We start from the raw sequence: 22,078 nt of genomic DNA, 5'->3' as shown, positions 1-22,078 counted from the left end.
ATCACGGCGACACGTGGATCCAAGATGGCGGCGGCGATGGTGAGTGAAGGAGACTCCGGGAACCGGAGCTGGAGCAGGGCCCCCTGGCTAGCCCAGGACCTTCCGGCACCCCATGGCCTGGTCCCCAGCCTCCTTCAGAACCCCTGCTCGGGTTGCCCTTCACTGGGTTGGCCCCTCACAAAATCCCTTTCGCCAGCATTGGCTTCCACCTAGACTTGTCAGGGCCTGGAGTTTTAGGGGAGGTGCCGCTTGGAAAGAAGACCTCAAATAGTGTCTCCGCGGTTCTCGTTTCTGCTTTCGTTCCCGCCCCCTTGTCACCCCTATTTCCCAATTTTCACCTCCTGGCCTTGTCTCATTCTCCGTTATCTCTACCTTCGCTCCTCCTCCTCACGTTCAGACCCAGCTCTCCCCGTATCCCCATCATCTTGACCAGTCTGCGGATGCTGCCTCGCTTCGGACCACCTCTTAGCCCAAGCCCTGTCCTTAAATGCACCCACAGCTGTTCCCATAACGCATCCCGCTTGTTTGCTGCTCTATCAGGGCACCTTGTGCCCATCTTCCATCCCCAGGTCCTTTCCTCCTGCCTTCCTGTCAAAACTCATTATCTCTCCTAAAGTGCTTTTATCCAATTGGCTTTTAAACTTCACCGTGCATGGAAATCTTAGGTTGTGGATGGGGAGGCATGTTAAAATGCAGTTTCCTGAGCTTCACCCCCAAAGAGTGCAGTTCCTTAGGGTTAGGCAGTGCTCAAGAATCTACACTTTCCCAAGCAGTCCTGTGATTTTAATGGAGGAGGAACCTGTACAGCTGTTTAAAAACACCCCCGGCCCCTACCTGTCCGCGTCCCCTTCCCATGCTGTACAGCTCCTTATAGATGAAGACTCGCTGTCACGAAGCTGACTGGACTTAAGGCTCTTTATGGGTGAGATGGGTGAGGTGACAGCTGTGTCTGGAGGGTGGGTCACAACTTGCTGGCTTCTATTATGGAACCACAGAATTGAGTTTTGGAAGGACCGGCTTTTCTCTGAGAAATTCAGCTCAAATTCTGTTAGCCAAGGAATAAGAACCGAGGTGAAATTTCCTGGGTGGCCCTATATATTCTTCCTCAGAAGATAAAATTTTATTTCATCCTGATAGTGAATGACAAGAAAGACCCAAAGAACAAGCTTGTGACATTTGACTCCACCAAAGGAAAACTCTTGCTTAAGCTGTGTGCTGTTGGTTTTCTCTAAACAGGGTCAGGTTAATCATCTGACAGGATTCCCTGCTGTTAGCAAATTGCTAACTTAATTGTTTTTTAAAACAGTTTTCTTTTTTATAAACCGAGAAGTCAGGTAAAGGATTTCATGGCTTGGGGGAGTGTAGCTCATTGGTAGAGCCCTTGCTGAGCCTACACAAGAGCCAGGGTTTGTTCTCTGCACTGTTTTGGGGGAAAATGTTTCAAAGCTTTAGCTGGTTTCTGTGGCTTCAGGCTTCAGTCTGAATCAATGAAGTGGGGACAAATCCTCAGGGTGGAAAGTTGAACCCGTTTTCTCCTTTGCCTCATTCAGAACAAGGCTGATGGGAAGACAGGAAGTCACACCCTTTCTTGCCCATAGAGAGTTCAATAAAGTGATATTTATGGCACTACACTGGGAAGTTTCTGTCCTGTACAGAGTTTTAAGAGTTTATAAGTTAGCAATATGTGTTTCTAGTATGTATTTTATTTAATCAGCAAATATTTGAGAGCCCAGTCAGTGCATGGAACCAGGTGTATAATTGTCAGAGGGTCAGGGTCCCACCCTTGTGGAGCTTCTTTCGTTTGCAGAAATCTACAGTGAGGCAGACAGAGAAATAGTGAAAATGGAGAGTGTGCTGTATGCCGCGGCCAGTTTTAAAGGCACACAAAAAGCTGCATGTTTAGTGAGGAGACACAGGGCAAGTTTGTGCAGAGGTGTATGTGGAGTCACAGGTAGATGGGAATTTGGTCTGTGCCAAGCATGTTACTACACACTGAAGTCAGAACTGTCCCCACGCCTTCATACACGTAAGCTATTTTGCAACCATTTTGGGTGGGGCATATAGATCTATTTTGGGGTGGATCAGCTTCTGAGGCAAGTCATGCTGAGAGGAACTTAGCTAGTGGACTCGGTGGCTATGTGAACAGGCTGGGACTTGAGGAAGCTGTTTACTTTGAAAGTTAGAGTTGTAGATATTACAGTTCAAGGGCTTTCCCCCTCCCTCTTACTGTCATGAATGGCTCTTCCCCAATTGTACAGGTGCTGCCCAAGTCTGCTAAGCACAACAGTGTTTCCTGAATCTGCAGAGTAAGACTTCTGGCTATAGGGAAAGGAGGCCAGGAGTTTGTCTTCTGCCCTGGATTAGACCACCCTATAAAGTTACAGGATAGAATTCATCTGGCTGGGTCAGAATTGAGAAGCAGGCTCATATCTCATTACAGGAAGCTACTCTTGGGAATATTTTAATGGAACTTGGGAAATGCCCATTGAGTACATTCATAGGCATATAATATTCTATTTTCCTTATATATTGCCTGTCTCACACTGTATTAGCTTTTATTATAGTTTTATCTCTATGGATATGACTCATATAGCACAAAATCGCCCCTTATTAAAAGATCTTTTTAAATTTTATGTGTTTGTCTGTGTGCATGTATGTGCACCGTGTGCATGCCTGGTGCCTGGGGAAACCAGAAGAGATGACTGGAACTGGCGCTCCAGATGGTTGTGAGCCACCTTGTGGGTTCAGGGAAGCAAAGCCAGATCCTCCGCGGGAGCAGTGAGTGCTTCTAACACTGAGCCCTTTTAAAGTTCACAGTTCGTGGGGTCTGGCGTATTTAGAGGATCATGTGTAATTCCAGAACATTTTCATCAATCTACAAAGAAGCATTCATATCACTCCCAGGCTTTGCTCCTCCTAGTCTCCGGCAGCCCCTGATTTCCTGTCTCTGAGGCTTTACCTTCCCTCATTTCATATAAAGAGAATGTACAGTATGTGGTGTTTCTTACCTAACTGCTTTACTTTTCCATGCACTTTCAAAGTTCATCCATGTTGTATGTAACATTCCTAGTACTTTATTCTTTCTAAATGGCTAAACCGTTGTGCTGTATGGATAGACCACAGTCTCTCTATCCCTTAGCTGCTGGAATAATCCCGCTGTGAACTTTGTGTGCATCTTTACATAGCGTGTTTCAGTGTTCCAGTATACATGCCTGGGAGTAGAGGTCCTGGGCCGGTTTATTCTAGTTTGAAGGCTTTTGTTCCATGTAGGGCAGAGTAATAAGCTGACTGACACCAGGTTGGAGCCAATAAAGGTGGTGCTGATAGGGCAGCTGGATGGAAGTGGAGCAGGAGGCAGGCAGCTCCTCTGACTCAGTTTCATGTGGTGGCAGCTGCTGTCTCCTTTGGGCTTTTAGAGCATCAGTCACACTGGAGAAGGAGGCAAAAGCTTGGCTCATTGTAGTACAGGCATTGATTTCATGTGTGGCCTGGCAAATGGATTTGGCTTTCTTGGTCTGTTTATGTAGATGTCATATGTGGCATTAAAACTTGAACTTCAGCTGGGGGTGGTAGTACATGCCATTAATCCCAGCACTGAGGAGGCAGAGGCAGGTGCATTTCTGAGAGTTCTGCCAGCCTGGCCTACATAGGAAGTTCCAGGCGAGAGAGAGATTGCCTTTAGAAAAACTGGACTTGATGGATTTCTGAGTTCAGGTGGAATGCTCTGCAGCGAGCGCTCACATCAAAGCTGCTTTTGCTAATGAACTGTGCAGTTGAATTTGTTTGTACCAATCACCGTTCTTGTGCTCCCTCCCCTCCAGGGTGTTGTGTTGGGGATATTTTCTGTCTGCTTCCTTGAGTTGCCTCACCTGGGACATATTCTGCATGAACCACTGTATCCTGGGAACTGAGTGTCTATACCAAGCCTTGGTTAATGTGTTTCTCCAAGCAGTCTCTTTTAAAGGAGGCCCTCAGCCCCCAGGAAATGCAGAGGAGATGGTATTTAGTTGCCTCTTGGTCTCTGTTTTACAACTTGAACAAAAGGTCTCCTTTGATCTTGGAATTAAAGAAGTGGGTTACAGAATGTTGGAGAAGGTTGAGTTTTGATCTCTGAGCACTGGCAGGGAGGTGGGAAGGACCCAGTATGAGCAGAGCCATCTGGCCACGGATGGTAGGGGCCGCTGCCTTATGCTGCTTTGATCCCTGAACCATTTGCTGTCACTATTGTTTCCCAGGAGTGGGGGACACCCAAGACTTTCTCAATTCCACCTCATTCCTCTTCATTGCTTCCTCTGTGCCATCCAATATGTCCAGTACGATTTCTCACCCACATCCGCTGCCATAAGCTGACAGAGCCTCCCAGGGTGTAAAAGCAGGGGGTAGAATTACTTTTGTGACTGGGCAAACTTCTTGCCTCTGGAAGCCTGTTATTTTTTTTCTTACTATTTTCATTGTGGCGAAATAGATGTAAAACTTGCACAAGTTCAGGACGTTCTCTACATTCGGTGTTACCGCAGCACCTCCTCCAGCCATCTCCAGAGCTTACCCACCGTCCCATACTGAATCTAGTCCCATAATTTGAAAGTGGGGATGAGACTCCTCAAAAGAATTATTGTAATAGTGATCTGAGTGCCTAGCGCTTTGTAGCCAGCATCCCAGAGTTGAAGTGTTGTTGGCCTTCCTTGTCTGGGCCTACCGTCTGCCGACCTGGGAGCTATTTTGTGAATGCCCCCGAGGGCAGGGACAAGCAGTCATTTCACCTGGACTTCCTCCTTCCTGACAGGCCTCCCTAACTCCACCTCCTCTGGAAGGTTTTTAGTCTTGCCTTGTTTCTGTTTAGCTGTCGTGTCTCTGTTCTGAAGTAAAGGCTGCATTTTTAGTTGCTAGTGGCTAATTTAGTTCTGAGTATTTTGTTATTTTCATGTAGCTGGGTGAGTTCTTTAGCTTCTTGGGGGTCTTGGTGAGTGATCTTTAGTTGTCTTTAGCCTCATTCACCTGTGGTTGAATTCTTAGGGAGCTTTAACTAATTAGATAATTGATTTCAGTTAACTGCTGGCAAACAATGCCTTGATAGCCTCCCTACCCCCACCCCTGTGCCTCAGTTCCTTAATCTGGGGAGTAGTCCCTGACCTTAAAGCGGTGCTGCGTGCAGAGAGGAAGAACAAGATAGCAGGCTCCAGTGTGCCCTGAGAAAGGCGCTGCTGCTTCTGGAGGACTGCACAGAAATGGCCTGTTCAAGATTGGTCCCAGCTGTGTGGCTAGGTGATGCTATTTATAGGAGAAGCTGGAGAAGCAGAGAGCTCCAAAAAGGAAGAGGTTAACATCTGGTCACAGAAATGCTATTGGATGAACAATTTTCACTTCTAGGAGAAACTCCCTGTTTTCTTTGGGAGAGGTTAACTGTCCACAGCTTTCAAAAGGGCAAAATTGGCAGGCTGAATATTTTTTTTCCTAGTACCCTTCTCTTAGGTTACTATGGGTCGGGGGGTGGGGAGTTTGCCAGTTGCTTCTTAACATCCAGACCCCAAGAATTTAAAAAACAAAACAGGAGAAACTGATTCTTGGGTCCCTTGAGCTTTTCAACTTTCCAGGTCACTGGTACTTTTGCCAGGGGTGGAGTGTTAGATTACCTGCAGAGAGTTCTCGATTGCCATCATCTGGTTCCTGACAGGCTGCTCCTACAGTCTTGTGATGCTGTGGAATGGACTGAGACACAAGTCAGGGCTAGATGGATGATGGCGCAGTGGTAAGAAGACTTGTTCTCGGTGGGTGCCATCCGTGATTCCAGTTCCTGCTCCAGGAGAGCCTGTGCCTTCTCTGACTTCAGGCATACATGTGGTGTACAGATACATATGCAGGCAAACACTCACTTGTAAAATCTAATAATAATTTTGACAAAAGACCAAAGAACAAGACAGAAATTTCCCAATATACAGGGATTCACCATCCTCTCAAGCTTTGGGACCCATAAACTGCTAAGTCTTCAAGCCTTCTTAAATCGGGCAACATCCTAATATTAGGACTTTTGACATTAGGATATGTAGCTCTTATCAGCATTTTGTGGGAGTTTACAAGACTCTCCCAAGGTTAGAATTGCTGATTTAGTTATCACCTGAAAACCTGGTGATCAAATTTTCTGTTTCTGGACATTTCATATGTCTCCCATCTAGGTAATTTTACAGGCAGTGCATTTCCTTCCCTTAAAATATAAATGTAAGCCAGGCAGTGGTGGTGCACACCTTTAACCCCAACACTCGGGAAACAGAGGCAGGCAGATCTCTGTGAGTTCGAGCCCAGAGAAAATTCCAGGACAGCCAAGATTATACCAAGAAATGCAATCTCAAAAAACAAAACAGAGAAAAATATATATATATAAATATATTACTGGGAATGTTGCTCAGTTAGTAAAATGCTGACCTAGCAAGCATTAGGCTCTAGGTTCCATCTCTATCCAGCACTGCATAATCTGGTCATAGTACTACATACCTGTAATCTTAGCATCGGGATAATGAAGATAGGAGAACAGAAGTTCAAAGTTTCCTGTCTATATAGCAAGTTCAAGGTCACATATGAGACTCGTCTTAGGTTTTTAAAAAATTTGTATGTATCATTGTGTATAATGCTGATCCATGTATATGGGAAAGTGTATATGAAAATATAAAAATATGGCACAGCACCAAAGCTACAGAGAAACCTTGTCTCGAAAAAAACAAAAATAAAATTAAAAAAATATGAAGAAACACATAATCAATATGTACAATTTTAATTTGTTAATTTTTTTAAAACCTGTATAAATTACTTGGCTTTGCAAGCTTGGCAACCTGAGTTCGGTCCCTGGAATCCAAGTAAAGATGGAAGAAGAAAACTGACTTTACAGTTGTCTTCTGGCCTCTACACACCCTGTAGCATATAAGCACAGATGGCGTGCACACCGCAGACACACAATAACAATAAAGGAGAAAATAGAAAAGCTGGATAAGTCACTTGGCATTTTTATAATACTTTATGCATATATAATTTTTACTTTTAAAACCTTATTATAGGTTGGTTGTGGTAGTATATGCCCTTAGTCTTTGTACTGGGGTCGGGGGTGCAAAGGTAATTGAATCTCTGAGTTTAAGACGAACCTAGTCTATATAGGGAGTTCCAGGCCAGCCAATACTACATAGTAAGACCCTGTCTCAAAACAGTAAAAGCCCAGCTTGCTGTAATGATTCCAGCAAACAGCAGCTTAGATATTGTCACTTATCACCAAGCTTCACCAGATGTCATCACATTGCCACATCCTTTCACCTCCAGCTAGCTAGTTCCTTCTGGCATATTAATCTATACTTCATAGTATACAAATCACTCTTGTGACCTTTAGCTTTGTGTAAACTTTTGCCCTTGTTACAGTGACGACAATGGTATAGGACAGTTCTGTTACCCCAAGTTTCCTCACATTGGTCAAGGGAGTGGTGCAATCAGGCCCTTGTTCCCACAGCCAAACCTCCACTAATCTGATTTCTGTCTCTGTAAATTTCCTTTGCTGGGCATTCCGTGGAAACGGAGTCGTGTGTTATTTAAATGTCTGCATTTGGCTTCTGTTACTTAGGATAGTGTTTTCTGGGTTATTCCTTCTTGTGGTGTTTATTGGTTGTTTTTTGTTTTTGTTTTTGCTCATAGATGTAGTGTTTTTTCTGCTTTTGCTAACGATTAGACTTTTGAGTTGTTTTCAGTTTTCAACTATAGTAGTTCCCCCAGTCTGAGGGTGTGTGTGTTCCAAGCCCTCTGAGGAGATGCTTGGAATCCAGCCGGGATGGAACTCTGTGTTTTCACTATTTTGTGTACTAGGAATTGAACCTAGGGTATGTTCTAGGCAAATGCTATGCCCAGACCTCCTCTTTTGAGACAGAGTCTTACTAAGTTGTGCAAGCTGGCTTTGAATTCACTCTGTAGCCAAGCAGGCCTTGAGTTTGGTGATTTCCTGCCTCGGCCTTTTAGGTAACTTAATTATAGGCCTGTGTTAACTGGGTGTTGCTGCCTCCTTGAGTTGTAAGAGCTTTTTATGCATCCTGAACCGGTCCCCTCTACCTACATCACTCACAAAGATTTTCCTGTCCATGGCCTAGAAGTGTACAATTTTTTATTTTTATGAAATTTATTAATTTAAATGGTCATATTTTTGGTGGCATCTCTAAAACATCTTCATTTAACTTAAAGTGACAGTTTTTCTTCTAGGAATTTTAGTTTCAGCTTTTTTTTTCATCTGTTGTTCATTTTGAATTTGTTATTTTTGTGAATGGTCTAATGTTACTTATGAATATGGTTACCACATAGTTAAAGCTTTTGTTTCTCTTGCCAGTGTTTTGTAATTTTCAATAAATAAGCCCTTAAAATTCGTTTTCATGTACCTAGACATGGGTAGTGCTTGCCTGTATTCTGGCATCTCAAAGGCTGAAGCAGGACAAGTACCATGAGTGTGAGGCCAGCCCAGACTACATAGAGGCCACCCTGTCTCGAACCAAAACAAAATGCTATTTGTTTTCCCTTTTTTTTTTTTCTTTATTATCTGTAATGTTGTAGCTTTGTTGACAATGCTTGGCAAGTGCTTTACCACTCCACTGCATTCAGCCCAAAGTCCTTCCTGTTCTTAGGGCTGGAGAGGTGTCAGCAGTGCAGAGCACTTGACTGCCCTTCAGAGGACCCGGGTTTGGCTTCCAGCACCACATGGTGATTATAACTCCAGTTCCCGGGGTTCCAATACCTTTAGACCTTCTCAGGCTCCCACACACATGATATACATACACTCATTTGTACGTGTATGCATATAATAAGTATTTTTAATATATATTCTTAAATGTTTTTCAATACCAAGTAGAACCATGTTTTAATTTTATTTTTGAGTTGCTTATAGCCAATATATAGAAATACAATTATTTTTTATATATCAATCTGATAGTCTGTGCTTGTCCTCAGCTTGTTTAATTCTAGTTATTGTATAGATTTCTTAGAGTGTTCTAGATGCAAGATTATATGATCTATAAATAAAAGCATTTGTTACTTAATTTTTCAGTTTGGATGTGTTTCAATTTCAATTTTCTTTCTTTCATGTGTTGGTTTATACCATAGAAGAATAGACATGGCAAGAATGTGTATCCTCTTTTGTTCCTGATCTTAAGGGAACTTAGCATTTAGTTTTTCACCATTAAGTGTGATGATTGCCTGTGGGTTTTCATAGCTGCCCTTTGACTGGGGAAGTTCCTTTTTAGTTATGCTTTAAGTTGTTTTGATAACTGTTGAATTTTGTGAACTGCCTTTTCTATGTTAGTTGTGATGCTGACTTTTTTTCCTCTGTGACATGCGGTAGTAATTGACGAGCGAGAAGGCCTTCCTTGCATTCTTGGGATAAGTCAAACACCACCACATTCTATAGTCCAGAATGACCTCAGCTCATTCTGTTCTGCCTCCAAACTGCTGGGGTTACAGGTCTAATTCACCATACCTAGCTGAGGTGGGTTTTGTGCTATTAATTGCAGAACACTTTCTTAAGGATATTTCCGTCTGTGTTCATGCTAAAATAGTTTTTCCTTTTTGATTACTTTGATTTTGGCATATACTTAAAAAGGGGGCGGGGGCAGGGTCTCATTGTATATTCGTGGCTGGCCTCGAACTTGCTATGTGGACCAGAAGCCTCAAACTCACAGAGATCTACCTGCCTCTGCTTCTGGAGTGCTGGGATTAAAGATGTGCCACCAAACACACTGGTATGTGCTTTCACACATTTAAACAGGCAAGAATGGGCTATACATACATAAACTAGGATCATTTTTGTATACCTAAGAACTTGTGTTGGCAGTACTTGAGAGTAGCTCTGTCTCTCACGTTGCTAATTCTCTGCTCAAAGATGATCCAGTTTATCTCCCTCTAGCATACTCTTTGTTTTGTTCTGTTTAGAGACGGAGCTTACTTATTTATTCATTTGTACACATTTGCATCTATGTGAGTGCTTGTACACAATGTGTTTTGTATGCAGATGCCCAAGACGCCAGAGGGCATTGGAACGCCTGGAACTTGAGATACAGGCTGTGTAAGCCTTCTGACGTGGGTGCTAGGAACTGACCCCATGTCCTTTGCAAGAGCACTAAGTCTTATTAACCACTGAAGAACATCTCTCTACTACCACGACTCCCTTTTTGGAGATGGGATTTTGCTATGTTGCTTAGAGGTTGGTCTTGAACTTGTAGGCTCAAGTAATCCTCTTGTCTCAGCAGCCTCCCGAGTAATTGGGATTACAGGCACGTGCCACAGCTCCCACCCCACCCCCGAGTTATGAAATGGGAATACAGGCTTATACATGAGAAGAACCTAAAACTGCCTGGCACATATTGGCATTTAGTAAATATTAGCTGTTGTCATCAGCATCATACATTTTAATATATGATGCTGACCAGGCTATAGACCAGGCTGGCCTTGATCTTGGAGATCCACCTGCTTTTGCCTCCTGAGTGCTGGGATCAAAAGCGTGCACCACCATCAGCCTGCTCATCATCTTATATTAAAACTCACCTGCCTCAACAGAGCACACAAATTCCATCATCATATTTGGGTTGCAAGACCTGGGATAAGTTATTGTTTGAGGGAGGGGAGTGAGTTGAGATGGGATCTCACATAGCCCAGACTGGCCTAGAACTCACTGTAGCTGAGGATAACCTTAAACATCCATCTATTCCTCCTACCTCTGTCTCCCAAGTGCTAGGATTAGATGCTGGAATCAAACCCAGGGCTCTGAGCATACTAGGCATGCACACTCCTTCTAGCTCACAGTCACAGCCTCCAAGTTAGTCTATCTCTCTGTCTCAGATTAACTGGAGATCCACAGCACAATGGTGCAGAAGTGGACAGGTAGCCGCTGTGAGATAAGCAGTGAGGGAGAGGTGCTTAGCACAGCAGCTAGGTAAACAGTTGCCATGTCTGTTCAGTTCTATGTTCTTCACAGGTGTTAATGACTCTGGTTCCTTGTTGCTTTTTTAATGTTGCTTTCCTGCTGGCTTGAGCGTGAATCTCACTGTTTATTTTTGGGTTTTGTTTGTTTGGGGGAGGAGGAAGGGCTTCATTGGTTTGAGACTTTGGAACCAAAATTAATTGTAGTCTTCCCGGATTTACTTTTCGTTCTTCTGCAACCTGAGGTCTCAAGGGAGCCTTCTGCTGCCCTGGGCAGTGTTCTCAGTTAGATCTAGAGATTCTGTTTCTGAAGGAGGTAGAACTAAAGTAACTTCTTAGATTTAATTGGCCTGATAAACTTAGAAGATTTTAATCCTCTGTCCGTGCTTCGAGTCACTTATCAGATAAGGCTAAAGGTCCAGTATCAGGCTTCTTAGGAGGAAATCCAGAACACGTTTTCTTTACATTAACAGAAACAGTGATCTTGGTGCCTTACATGTGAGACTAGCGACTTGGGACTGGAGAGATGGCGCAGTCACTAAAATGCTTGCCGTGCAAGCATGAGGACCCTGAATTCAGGTTCCCAGCACCCACACAGAAAGTGAGCAGGCCCAGCCAGCACTGCATACCTGAGCTGGTCTAGCTTAATCCGTGAGCTTTAGGTTCAGTGAGAGATCATCTCTAAGAAAAGATGGGCAACAATTGAGAAGTCATCAGATGTTACACATATGTACACACATGTACATATATGAAAAAAAGTTACTAAAAAGAGTAGTTGGGACTAGAGAGATGGCTCAGCAGTTAAGAGATCTGTGGTTCATTTCCTAGCACCCACATGGCAGATTACAACTGTATGTAACTCTAGTTCCAGTGGTTTCAACACTCTCTTCTGGCCTCCACTGGCATCAGGCACACATGTGGTGCAGAGATGTATATACAGGCAAACACCCATATAATAATAATAATAGTAGTAGTAGTAGTAACCTAGAGGTCAGTAAGTGGCTCCAACCCCACTTCCCTTACGTGAATCTCTTATAAAAATGAGGAGACAGAAACGTTGGGCCATAACTGCTTAGCTGAGGGGTAGGCTACAATGCCCTGCCAATATTTGAGGCCCCCAAATTTAATGCCTTCTCTGAATATGATAGCCACCTCCCTATTGATTGTCAGGATACACTTTTAAACCTGACCGGGGAGAATTAGAGACCCATACTTCCTGCTTCCCAGTTGACTCTAGGACACTCCTCCTCACTCCCACAGGAACAGTTAGTTCTTCACTCTTACTGCTAGGTCGTCTTGCAGAATTTACTCTGATTCGCCAGGCCCACTGCATAACCATACTGTCTGTGCTTCTAAGAAACTTCTAGAAAATGCTGCTGCCGGTGCTCTCCACAGATCTCACTTTGTATGTGAGCATCTAGATACCCTTTAAACATACTGAAAGTAGGACACTGACTCCCAGAGATTCAGATGGTCCATAATCTAGATGAAGCTAGGTATTGTGGTTTAGTCCTAGCGCATAGGAAGCAAGCAGATCCTCTCAAGTCCAGCCCTGTCGACATAATGAGTTCCAGGTCAGCCAGAGTTAATGCAGTGAGACCCAAATAAAAACAATGGTAATAATAATCTGGCATTGGTAGGACTGTTTGGTTTGGTTTGGTTTGATTTGGTTTGGGGAAGAGGTTTGAGATAGAGTTTCTCTATATAGCCCTAGCTGTCCTGAACCTCGCTTTGTAGACCAGACTGGTTTTGAATTCACAAAGATTACCTGACTCTGTCTCTTGAATGCTAGGATTAAAGGCATGTGCTAACATGTCCCCCACTCCTCAATCTCATGCAGTACAGGTTGGTCTGGAACTTGGCATCTTCCTGCCTCTAATTAGAATTGTGGGTGTACATTATCACACCTGGCTAACTGTATTTCTAAAGTGATGTAAATATATAATTGTATATAAAACGTTAGAAAGAACATAAACAGAAGAAGGGGGAAAAGCCTATCCATCCATATAGCATTCTGGTAAATGTCCTTCCTTGTATATTTTGGTAGAGTTGCCTTATCTTTCTTAACATGTCTAGAAACAGTCCAGAGCCTGGAGAGATGGTTCAGTGGGTGGGAGGGCTTGTGCTCTTCCAGAGGGCTTTAAAACTTTTAAAAAAAATCTTAGGAATAGAATTGCTGGGGATTCTAGGAAATCTAGCCAAGTTGCTATCTGCATAGCCCCAGCTTGAAGTCTGCCCACCATATCAGAGCACAGAGTGGCATTTTAATATCTCAGACTAGCAGTGGTGCCAAGTCTATTTTCCTTCCAGATAGTAATTGCTTGACCCATCTTGTCCCATTTCTGTAAGTGCAGAGTCTTGTTCCTTGAAGCATTTTGGGAAGCAACTTTACAAGGGCATCAGGCTTCCCAGAACAGAGGTGACACTGGCCAGTGCAAGCAGATTTGAAGATTCCCACTTAATCTGCCCTGCAGGAAAGTTCACTTCTCTCTCTCTCCCCAGCAGGTTTGGTGGCCAAGGTTCCTGCTGCTTCTCTGTCTTACATGTAAAACAAGCACCTTCTATGTCCCTGGAGTTGCACCAATCAACTTCCACCAAAACGACCTGGTAGAGATCAAGGTGAGTGAGTGCTTCGACCATAGGAGCACCTGTGCCTAGCAGCCTGGCTAGAGGACTGTGTTGAGCTGTTCGTGTCCATCCTGGACTTATAGAGAACACGGACAGACAAGGGCCAGCTCCCCTGGGAAAAAGAGGGTTGACTCCATACTACGTGGCTGCCTACAGTTCTGCCTTTTCATTGTCCCTCTCTGCCTCTGGGTCTCTGTCTCCTCACTCTCACTTTTCTGTGGTGTGTCACACGCCCTGCACCATCTGTGTGTTACTCTGCTTGCTTCCTTCTGTGACTTCTCTGCCTCCCTTTCTCATCTGCTCCATCATCTTTCATTGCCAGCTGTTCAGATGTCTGTGTTGTAAGAAGCTCTCTTCCTTATACCTTGCAGGAAAAACAAGAGTAACATTTCCTGAGGGTTATTACATGCTACGCATTGGGCTCTGCTTAGGTCAAGATGCCCCCATGAACCTTCTGAGGGAAATTTTGGTTTACGGATTTTCTGTGTGTTTCACAGATATGGAAACTATTGCACAAAGAAGTGAGCCCACTGGTCACATGCAGAGAAATGCAAACACTGACACCAAGTGAGAGTCACGATATGAGCACATGGCACCTAGTGGGGCACCTTGCCAACTCAGCTATGTTTCTAGATTGTCTCTCTGTCTCTATTCCTGTCTCTCCTCTCTCTTTCCTTTCTTTTTACTCCTTCTTTCCTCTTTTCTTTCTTGGTTTTACTCTGTAACTTGAGTTCACTCTCCTGCTGTCTCAGTCTTGATTATATCATGGTTGATCAGTTTCCCATCGTAGAGGTTGTAAAGGGTTTCTATGTTTTTCCTCTTTGGTCGTTTGTTTAGCAGACATTAAATGAACATCTACTGTGCTGTGCTCATAAGTGGGAAAAACTGATTTTTAAAGACATAGGGAAGACCAGGGTGTGGTGACTGGTGGCTCACACTAGTGATGAGAGCACTGAGAATTGTGGATTCAAGGCCAGCCTGAGCTACAGAGAAAGACACTGTCGCAAATAAAAAAATAAAATAAAATAAAAATAAAACTTAATATACAATAATTGCAGAGAAAGTTGAAATGGAATGATGAGGACTTCATTTAAATACAGTGGGTATGGAAGGGCTCATGGGTTGAGACCTAGATAGGAGAAAGCATCAGATGAGCACAGAGGGGCTCAGAGAGGAATGGCAGGGGGAAGGCCTGAGGTAAGAGAGCTATAGGCTCAAGGAACTGAAAGGACAGGGCTACATGGGTTTCAATTGAGGCACAGAGCTCTTGGTTCTAAAGCCTCCTGCAGAAGGGCACTCAAGTGACATCTCGTCCAAAGAGCAGCCACATGTTTACGACTCAGTGAGTATTGGATCTCACTGTGGCTTTAAACTAGATCTGTGTGCTGTCTACAGCAAAATCCAGAATAGTGGGCTGTACAGGAGTGGCGTGCAGTGAGCTTGCCTATTGGGTGATAGTGCTAAGTGTGCTAAAGACATCTGAGTGCCAAGGAGTCTTCTTGGAACAGCCTTCTGTTTCTGGTGCATTGAAGAATAACGACTTCTCTCCTTCCTGCAGGCTGTGAAGCTTACCAGCTCTCGGACCCAACTTCCTTACGAGTACTACTCATTGCCTTTCTGCCAGCCCGACAAGATAACCTACAAGGCAGAGAATCTGGGTAAGCCTCTCGTACTGCTTCTGCCTGTCTCACAGGAACCTGGCATGGTTTTCATAGCAGCTACCTTACCGAACACTTGCTATGTGGTAGACACTGTTGTATATATTTATGTACAACATTGTTTGTGTTAGCTTAGTGAGTCATACTGGCCCTGCAGAGGTAGTGATTTTGTGTCTGTTTGTAGACTGACTTGACTTTGGTTATACTATTAGGTAATAGCTAACCTGGGCTTTACTAGCTTTCAGAGTGAGAGCGCTCAACTTCTAACCATAGCAGCTTTCCCTTGGTTTCTAGATAGCCCTTTCTTTTCTAGTGGCTTCTATTATTCGCTCTGCCCTTATCCTGCTTTTGGTGTGTATTGATCAGAGATTGACATTAGGTGTCTTCCTGGATTGCTCTTCACAGTATTTATTGGGACATGGTTTCTTTCTTGAACCTGAAGCTCACTGATTTGGTTGGTTAGACTGGCTATCCAAGTTGCTCTGGGGATTCCTGTCTCTGTTCCCTAGTGCTGGGATCACAGGCAGGTCAGCACATCCACCCAGTATTTATATGGGTATTAAGGAGCTGATCCCAAGCACTTTACCCATTGAACCATCTCCCTAGATCGTTGCTCTACCTTTAATTAAAAGGTTGATGTTAAATATTGTATTATATATGAAATTCTCAAAAAATAAAAGAATAGAAAAGTCTGGGCAGTAGTGATGCGCTCCTTTAATCCCAGCACTTGAGAGGCAAAAGCAGGTGGATCTCTGAGCTTGAGGCCAGCCTGGTCTACATAGTGAGTTCCAGGACAGCCAGGCCTACACAGTGAAACCCTGTCTCAAAAAAGAAAAGAAAAGAGTGATTATCTTTGCCTCGAAGCAAGCGAAAATATTGACATTCTTGCTAAGCCAAGCAAGACTTACTCAGAAAGTGTGTAAAATGCCCTGCACAGTGTCTGGCACAAGAGTTAAATAGCAGCCATGATTCTAGTTAAATATTCTCCCACTGGAGGTACCTCTTCAGGACAGTTGCTTGTGCTTCCTCTCTGCCTGTCTCAGCTTTAAGTCCTAGAGAAGCAAGCAGACAGACACTCCTTGAACCTCAGAGGCCTCAGCAGATTTCCCTGTTATGTCTTAGCAAAGAGAAGGAAGACACTTGTTCTCTAAAGGTTTGTTTTATTTATTCATATGTGCTCATTTGTGTGAGTGTATGTGATGTGTATGTGAGTAAGTACACTTGGAGGCCAGAAGAGATGCCTCAGAGCTGGAGTTACAGGCGTTTTGTGGTACACCTGGCTTATCATGTGGGTGCTGAGATGTGAAGTCCAGTTCTCAGGACTGTGCAGCAAGTGCTGTTTTCTGCAGAGCCATCTCTTTGTTCCCTCTTTTTTTTTTTTTTTTGAGATAAGATTTCTAACAAGGAACCGGCCATATTGCCTATTGCCCAAACTGTCCTTAAACCTATGATCCTCCTGCTTCAACCTTTTGAGTGCTGGGATCTGAATTCCAATCCTCATGATCATGCAGCAGTTGCTAACTGCCTAGATATGGGGTGCCATAAGAAAGGTGCTGGGGATCAAACCTAGGACCTTTGGTATGCTGGTATGCTGGGCAAGTGCTCTCCACTGAGCTACACCCTAGCCTTTGGGAATTGGTTCTTTTAAATGTTTTTTTATTAGCATATATTGTTTAGTCACATCATGGCTTCTTGTTTATTGTTAAAAGGTGACAGGCCTGCTGTCTGAGCTACTTGAGAGGCTCAGCAGGAGGACAGCTTGAGCTTGGGAGTTTGAAAACAACCTGGGTCCATAGTGAGCCCCTGTCTCAAAAAACAAAAAAAGGTGGGGGAGGGATGATTTAGCTAGGCATGATGGCCCATGCCTTTAGTCACAGCACTCCAGAGGCAGAGACAGGTGTATCTCTAGGAGTTCAAGGCCAGCCTGGTCTACATAGTAAATTTCAGATTAGCCAAGGCAATATAGTGAGACCCTGTCCCAAAAGAAAGAGGAATATTTATATATTTTTTAGAAATGAGGCATGCTAGACCAGGATGTCCTCTTTCCCCTTTTTCTTCCCCAAGACAGGGTTTCTCTGTGTATGTAGCCTTAGCTGTCCTGGAACAGAGATCCACCTGCCCCTGCCTCCTGAGTCCTGGGAATAAAGGTGTGTACTGCCACCACCCAGCACCTTCTTTCTTAATTCAATTTACTTTCCAAACTTAAGAAGTGACACAGCCTTACTCAGTGTGTGGCCTCTTTTCTCTACAGTCCCTCCTCTCTTCAGCTCCTTATTGGCTTGCAAATAAATGAGCAGTAGAACATGGTGTAAGGAAAGAGCCCACTCCTGAAACTGAGGTTTCTCTCCCGCCCGCCAGTTCCCCAATAACCACTCTGAGGCTTAATATTAATTACAAACTGTTTGGTCTGTTAACTCAGGCTTAGTATTAACTAGCTCTTACAACTAAATTAACTCATTTCCATTAGTCTATATTTTACCACAAGGCTTGTGACTTGTTACCTCACATCTTACTTCCCCAGGGGCTGCTGGCATCTTCCTGACTCCACCTTCTTTCTTCCTGTATCTTTGCTTAGATATCCCTCCTGACTCTATTCTGCCTGGCTATTGGCCAAATTGGGTTCTTTATTAACCAGTGGTAATAAAACACATTCACAGCATACAGAAGAGCATCCCACTTTAACTCTGGGGATCATGTTGAGCTACTGTCTCTAGTCCTGGTTGTCTATAAAATGCCATTTCAGCTGTGGGCTATGCAGATGTCCTATTGATATCCTCACGCTCTGTTCACCACTGATCCCAGACTTACAGGCTCATGTGCACTGTCAGGCATCTAATAGCACCTGAGGAATAGAGGCCTTCACCCTCTTCACTCTCCTCCTTTTCCTCTCCTGGATGGCCTGTGCCATACTCAGGATATGACGTAGGGCTGCTACCTTGCATGGCTACCTTCTGTCTCTGGTACGGTAGAGTTTGTGGCTCTACCACTTCTCACTTATCTACCAACAGCTCACAGCATCCAGCTGCCTGACCTTAGAAACCAGAGTGTCTTCCCTTCCTTATCCATAGTACCCAGTAAGCAGCTGGTTCCCACAGTTTTACCACCTTCACTGCTCTTGAATCTGTGTGCTATGATGGTGGCTGCCCCACACACTCTTCCTGTGTTTGTCCTTACTTCTTGACTGGTGCCATTACTCCAGCCAGATTTTTGCATCCCTTTTTCTGCACAAAGCAGTCAGAGTGATCTTTCTGTGATCATTACTGCAGACAGGTGATGTCTTCTCTATTCGTATTGGAACCCCTCATGAACTTCTTTGCTTTCTGGACAGAGTATGTGCTCATCCTAAGGCCAGCCCAACCCATCTCTTACCCATCTCTCCAACTCTCCCAGGTCACTCCCAGACATTGCTTTGCCACACACAGGTAATCTTAAAGTCTCTGCCCCCAAGCAGCCTTGCTTTTATCTAAATTGCCTGGTTAATACTGCCCCTCCTCCAAGCCCTACCTGATCACGGAGATTTCCCTGGATCTACTCTCCATGACATCAGTTACACAGTACATTTTCACTATGCTATTTCATCAGTCTCTTTCACACTAGATCTTAGGGTCGTAAGTTCTACAAGTATGTCTGTTCAACATTGTATCTTCAGGCCTGGCACATAGCCAGTTCCCAGTAAGCGTTGGGTAATGAATGAGTAAGTGAGTAGATAAGGCATGTTGAGTGTAGCAAGTAGATCCACTGGCATATGTTGGACCGAGTACTTGTGGAGGTGGTAGTCCTGCCTGTTGGCATGGTGTGTCTCCTTCAGCCTGCCCCAGTTTCATATCATTACTGTTGAAGTAATGAGCAGCTCTGAGTGAAAACACAGTGGGTCTAGTTGATGCTTCCCAGCTGCTCAGTGCCTGTGAGTATAACATTTGGCTTCAGGTTCCTCGGGGGAAACAGGCATGAAGTGCCAGTGCATTGAGTGTAGTAGGTGTTGACTCAGAGAGCTCCCTGGTAGTAGGGGGGTCAGACCTACACAAATTAACATGCTGCAAAGTAACATCACTGATGCAGAGGAGCTGCACAGAGATAGAAGGTCTTGGGTAGGAGGCCAGCTGGCCGCAGAGGTGATGCCAATGTTGCAAATGATGTTCTTTGTCTCCTGCCTGATCTGTGCCTGGGAGTGAATTAACCCCACAGTTCTCAGTATATCTGTAAGGAGAATATTAACTGCTGTCTCATTTTCTGGAGGAGGGAATTGAAGCTCCGTAAAGTGACATGCACAGACTAAGCTGGTAAGTGTCAGGCAGGGTGAGTTAGCAGGTAGCCTAGAGTCAGAATATTTTCTTCACTGTACAGAGGGGGGGCAGGAGGGAGTGGCAAGCTCCAGGCTGACAGGGTCAGCAAAAGCTGCTTGGGGGCACACACTATGTGATCTTTGTCCAGAAAGCTAAGGAGTTCATGAGGGGTTCCAATAGGGATAGAGAAGACATCACCTGTCTGTAGTTATGGAATCAGGAAGGGGAGTGTGGGGCAAGACACACCAGGCATAGGATGCCACCCAGGACTCTAGAGATACGGGAGGATGTGGAGCATCTACCAGCAATGGAACACAGAGTAGAGAGGGTAGCAGAACAGTTGAAACAGGTGGGGCAGAGCCTGACAGCAGGTCTGTGGCACTGTGACATCCTTGGAGCTCCATTTTGTCCTGCTGTCTACAGCCCTGTGACTGCTGACCTCAGCCACCACAGGGCTGAAGCTCTGAGCTCCGTCTGTCTCTCTTATGGCAGGAGAGGTGCTGAGAGGGGACCGGATTGTGAACACCCCTTTCCAGGTTCTCATGAACAGTGAGAAGAAGTGTGAAGTTCTCTGTGGCCAGGCCAGCAAGCCAGTGACCCTGACAGTGGAGCAGAGCAGGCTGGTGGCTGAGCGCATCACAGAAGACTACTACGTTCACCTGTAAGTTACCTGCTGTCCTTGAACTCAGCCCAGGGAGGACCTGGTGGGAGTGTGGTCCTGAGAGACTGAGTGAGGCCTTGGGTTTCTAGCATTGCTGACAACCTGCCTGTGGCCACCCGGCTGGAGCTCTATTCCAACAACCGTGACAGTGATGACAAGAAGAAAGAAAAAGATGTGCAGTTTGAACATGGCTACCGACTTGGCTTCACGGATGTCAATAAGGTAGAGTAGTATCTGGCATGCTCAGAGGACTGGGTTAACAGGTTGCAAGTAAAGGTGCTTGTTCCCAACTGATGACTTAGGTTCAATCCCTAGTACCCACGAGGCCGAAGGAGAGAACTGACTCCTACAAGCTGTCCTCTAGCCATCACATGTGCTAAAGTGTGTGTGTGTGTGTGTGTGTGTGTGTGTGTGTGTGTGTGTGTTTAAATGAGGGTCAACAAGAACACATTTCTGCCAGTGCCTCATGGTAGATAGCCTGTGAGAATTCTGTGGCTTTGGACTGGTTCCAGCCTACACTATAAAGAGATAAAAGTATAGTCGCTAAAATATTAGATTCTGTTTCTGTAAGATTAAAACTAGAAAAGGAACCTAGAAGTTGTAAAGTGTGTAGGAGAGAAGACCACATGATGATCAAGATTACACTGAAGGTTCCTTGGGCTGAATCCTGCAGCCACCATTTACTAGTGATCTAAAAGTTCTTGGTCCAGTGTTTCTATCTTGAAACAGTGATACTTACATGGTTTTGAAAATCAGTCTCTGTGTACACTTCATGACACAACTCCTGGTGGTAAGCTAGTAATGAATGACATAGATTATAGTTGTGTCCTCTTCATCCGATTTCCCAGGGAGTAAAAGGCTGACATTCCTTTGTTTGCATAGAGGGTTAGGGTTAGCCTTGTCCTGATTTGGAGAAAACTGATGGTGTGAGGCCCCGAGTTGTGTTGCTTCTCACTAGCTAGGGAGCCGTTGTACATTTGGGGCTTTGTGAAGGAGCTAGGGCCTTAGAAAAGAGTGGAGTAGAGGAAGGAGAGCATTCCAGTTGCTGCAAACAGAGGTACAGGGTAGGAACTGCCTGTGAGGAAGGGACAGGCTAAAGAGCCCAGGTGAGCTAATGTGACAATTGGTAAGGCAGAGGGTGAGCAAGACAAGAATAGAATATGTATGAAAATGCCATAATGAAACCAATATTTTGTGTGCTGGCTTTTAGAGAGAGAGAGAGAGAGAGAGAGAGAGAGAGAGAGAGGAGAGAGGGGGGACACAATGACAGCCAGGCCGGCCAAGGAGACTTAGCTACTGAGCCCCAGGAAGTCACAGCGGGTGTCAGAGCAAGAGTGCACTATGGCCAGAGGAAGGCTGGTCAACCTTGCGGACTGGACAGAGGAAGGCTGGTCAACCTTGCGGACTGGACAGAGGAAGGCTGGTCAACCTTGCGGACTGGACAGAGGAAGGCTGGTCAACCTTGTGGACTGGCCAGAGGAAGGCTGGTCAACCTTGCGGACTGGACAGAGGAAGGCTCTAGTTGCTTGGAGTGGGCTCCCTGAATAACTTTCTGCTTTGCTAGCTATTTCTTATTCTCTCTTTCTCTGCTTTAGATCTACCTGCACAATCACCTCTCGTTCATCCTTTATTACCACCGGGAGGACATGGAAGAGGACCAGGAGCACACATACCGCGTCGTCCGCTTCGAGGTGATTCCCCAGAGCATCAGGCTGGAGGGTGAGTGGGGAGGTAGCACCAGAGGGGCAGGGCTGGATGGGCCTGGGCTTCCATACACAGGATAGGATCTTCTCACAGTCTCACCTCGCTACCAGCTGATAGGCCCAGTTGTGGCACATAGGTTCATCCCCAGAAGGCCACTGTACCCCAGGAGAGCAAGTTGTGAATGAGGGAGAGTTGTATCTGCTGTCTTGTGGACTGGGTAC

General features: G+C 44.9%; 1 protein-coding gene across 2 annotated transcripts in view; it reads left to right on the top strand.

Moving 5' to 3' along the window:
- The window catches only part of Tm9sf4 (transmembrane 9 superfamily member 4), a 41,553-nt gene continuing 19,475 nt past the window's right edge, over positions 1-22,078 (top strand). The window contains exons 1-6 of one of the 2 annotated variants that reach the window (XM_041670655.1): positions 1-39; positions 13,426-13,542; positions 15,110-15,209; positions 19,985-20,153; positions 20,243-20,375; positions 21,749-21,872. In XM_041670655.1, coding sequence (XP_041526589.1) covers positions 25-39; positions 13,426-13,542; positions 15,110-15,209; positions 19,985-20,153; positions 20,243-20,375; positions 21,749-21,872 — 658 coding nt within the window. In that variant the 5' untranslated portion in view covers positions 1-24. The remainder of the gene's footprint in view (positions 40-13,425; positions 13,543-15,109; positions 15,210-19,984; positions 20,154-20,242; positions 20,376-21,748; positions 21,873-22,078) is intronic. The other variant, XM_041670656.1, reaches the window with a different exon arrangement.

The sequence above is a fragment of the Microtus oregoni genome, unplaced genomic scaffold (genome assembly GCF_018167655.1).
Source record: "Microtus oregoni isolate MIOR12 unplaced genomic scaffold, Mior012 000020F_ref0000438, whole genome shotgun sequence".
NCBI classification, from domain to species: Eukaryota; Metazoa; Chordata; class Mammalia; order Rodentia; family Cricetidae; genus Microtus; species Microtus oregoni.
The sequence above is the reverse complement of the archived record's forward strand: the minus strand, read 5'-3'. Positions and strand labels throughout refer to the sequence as shown.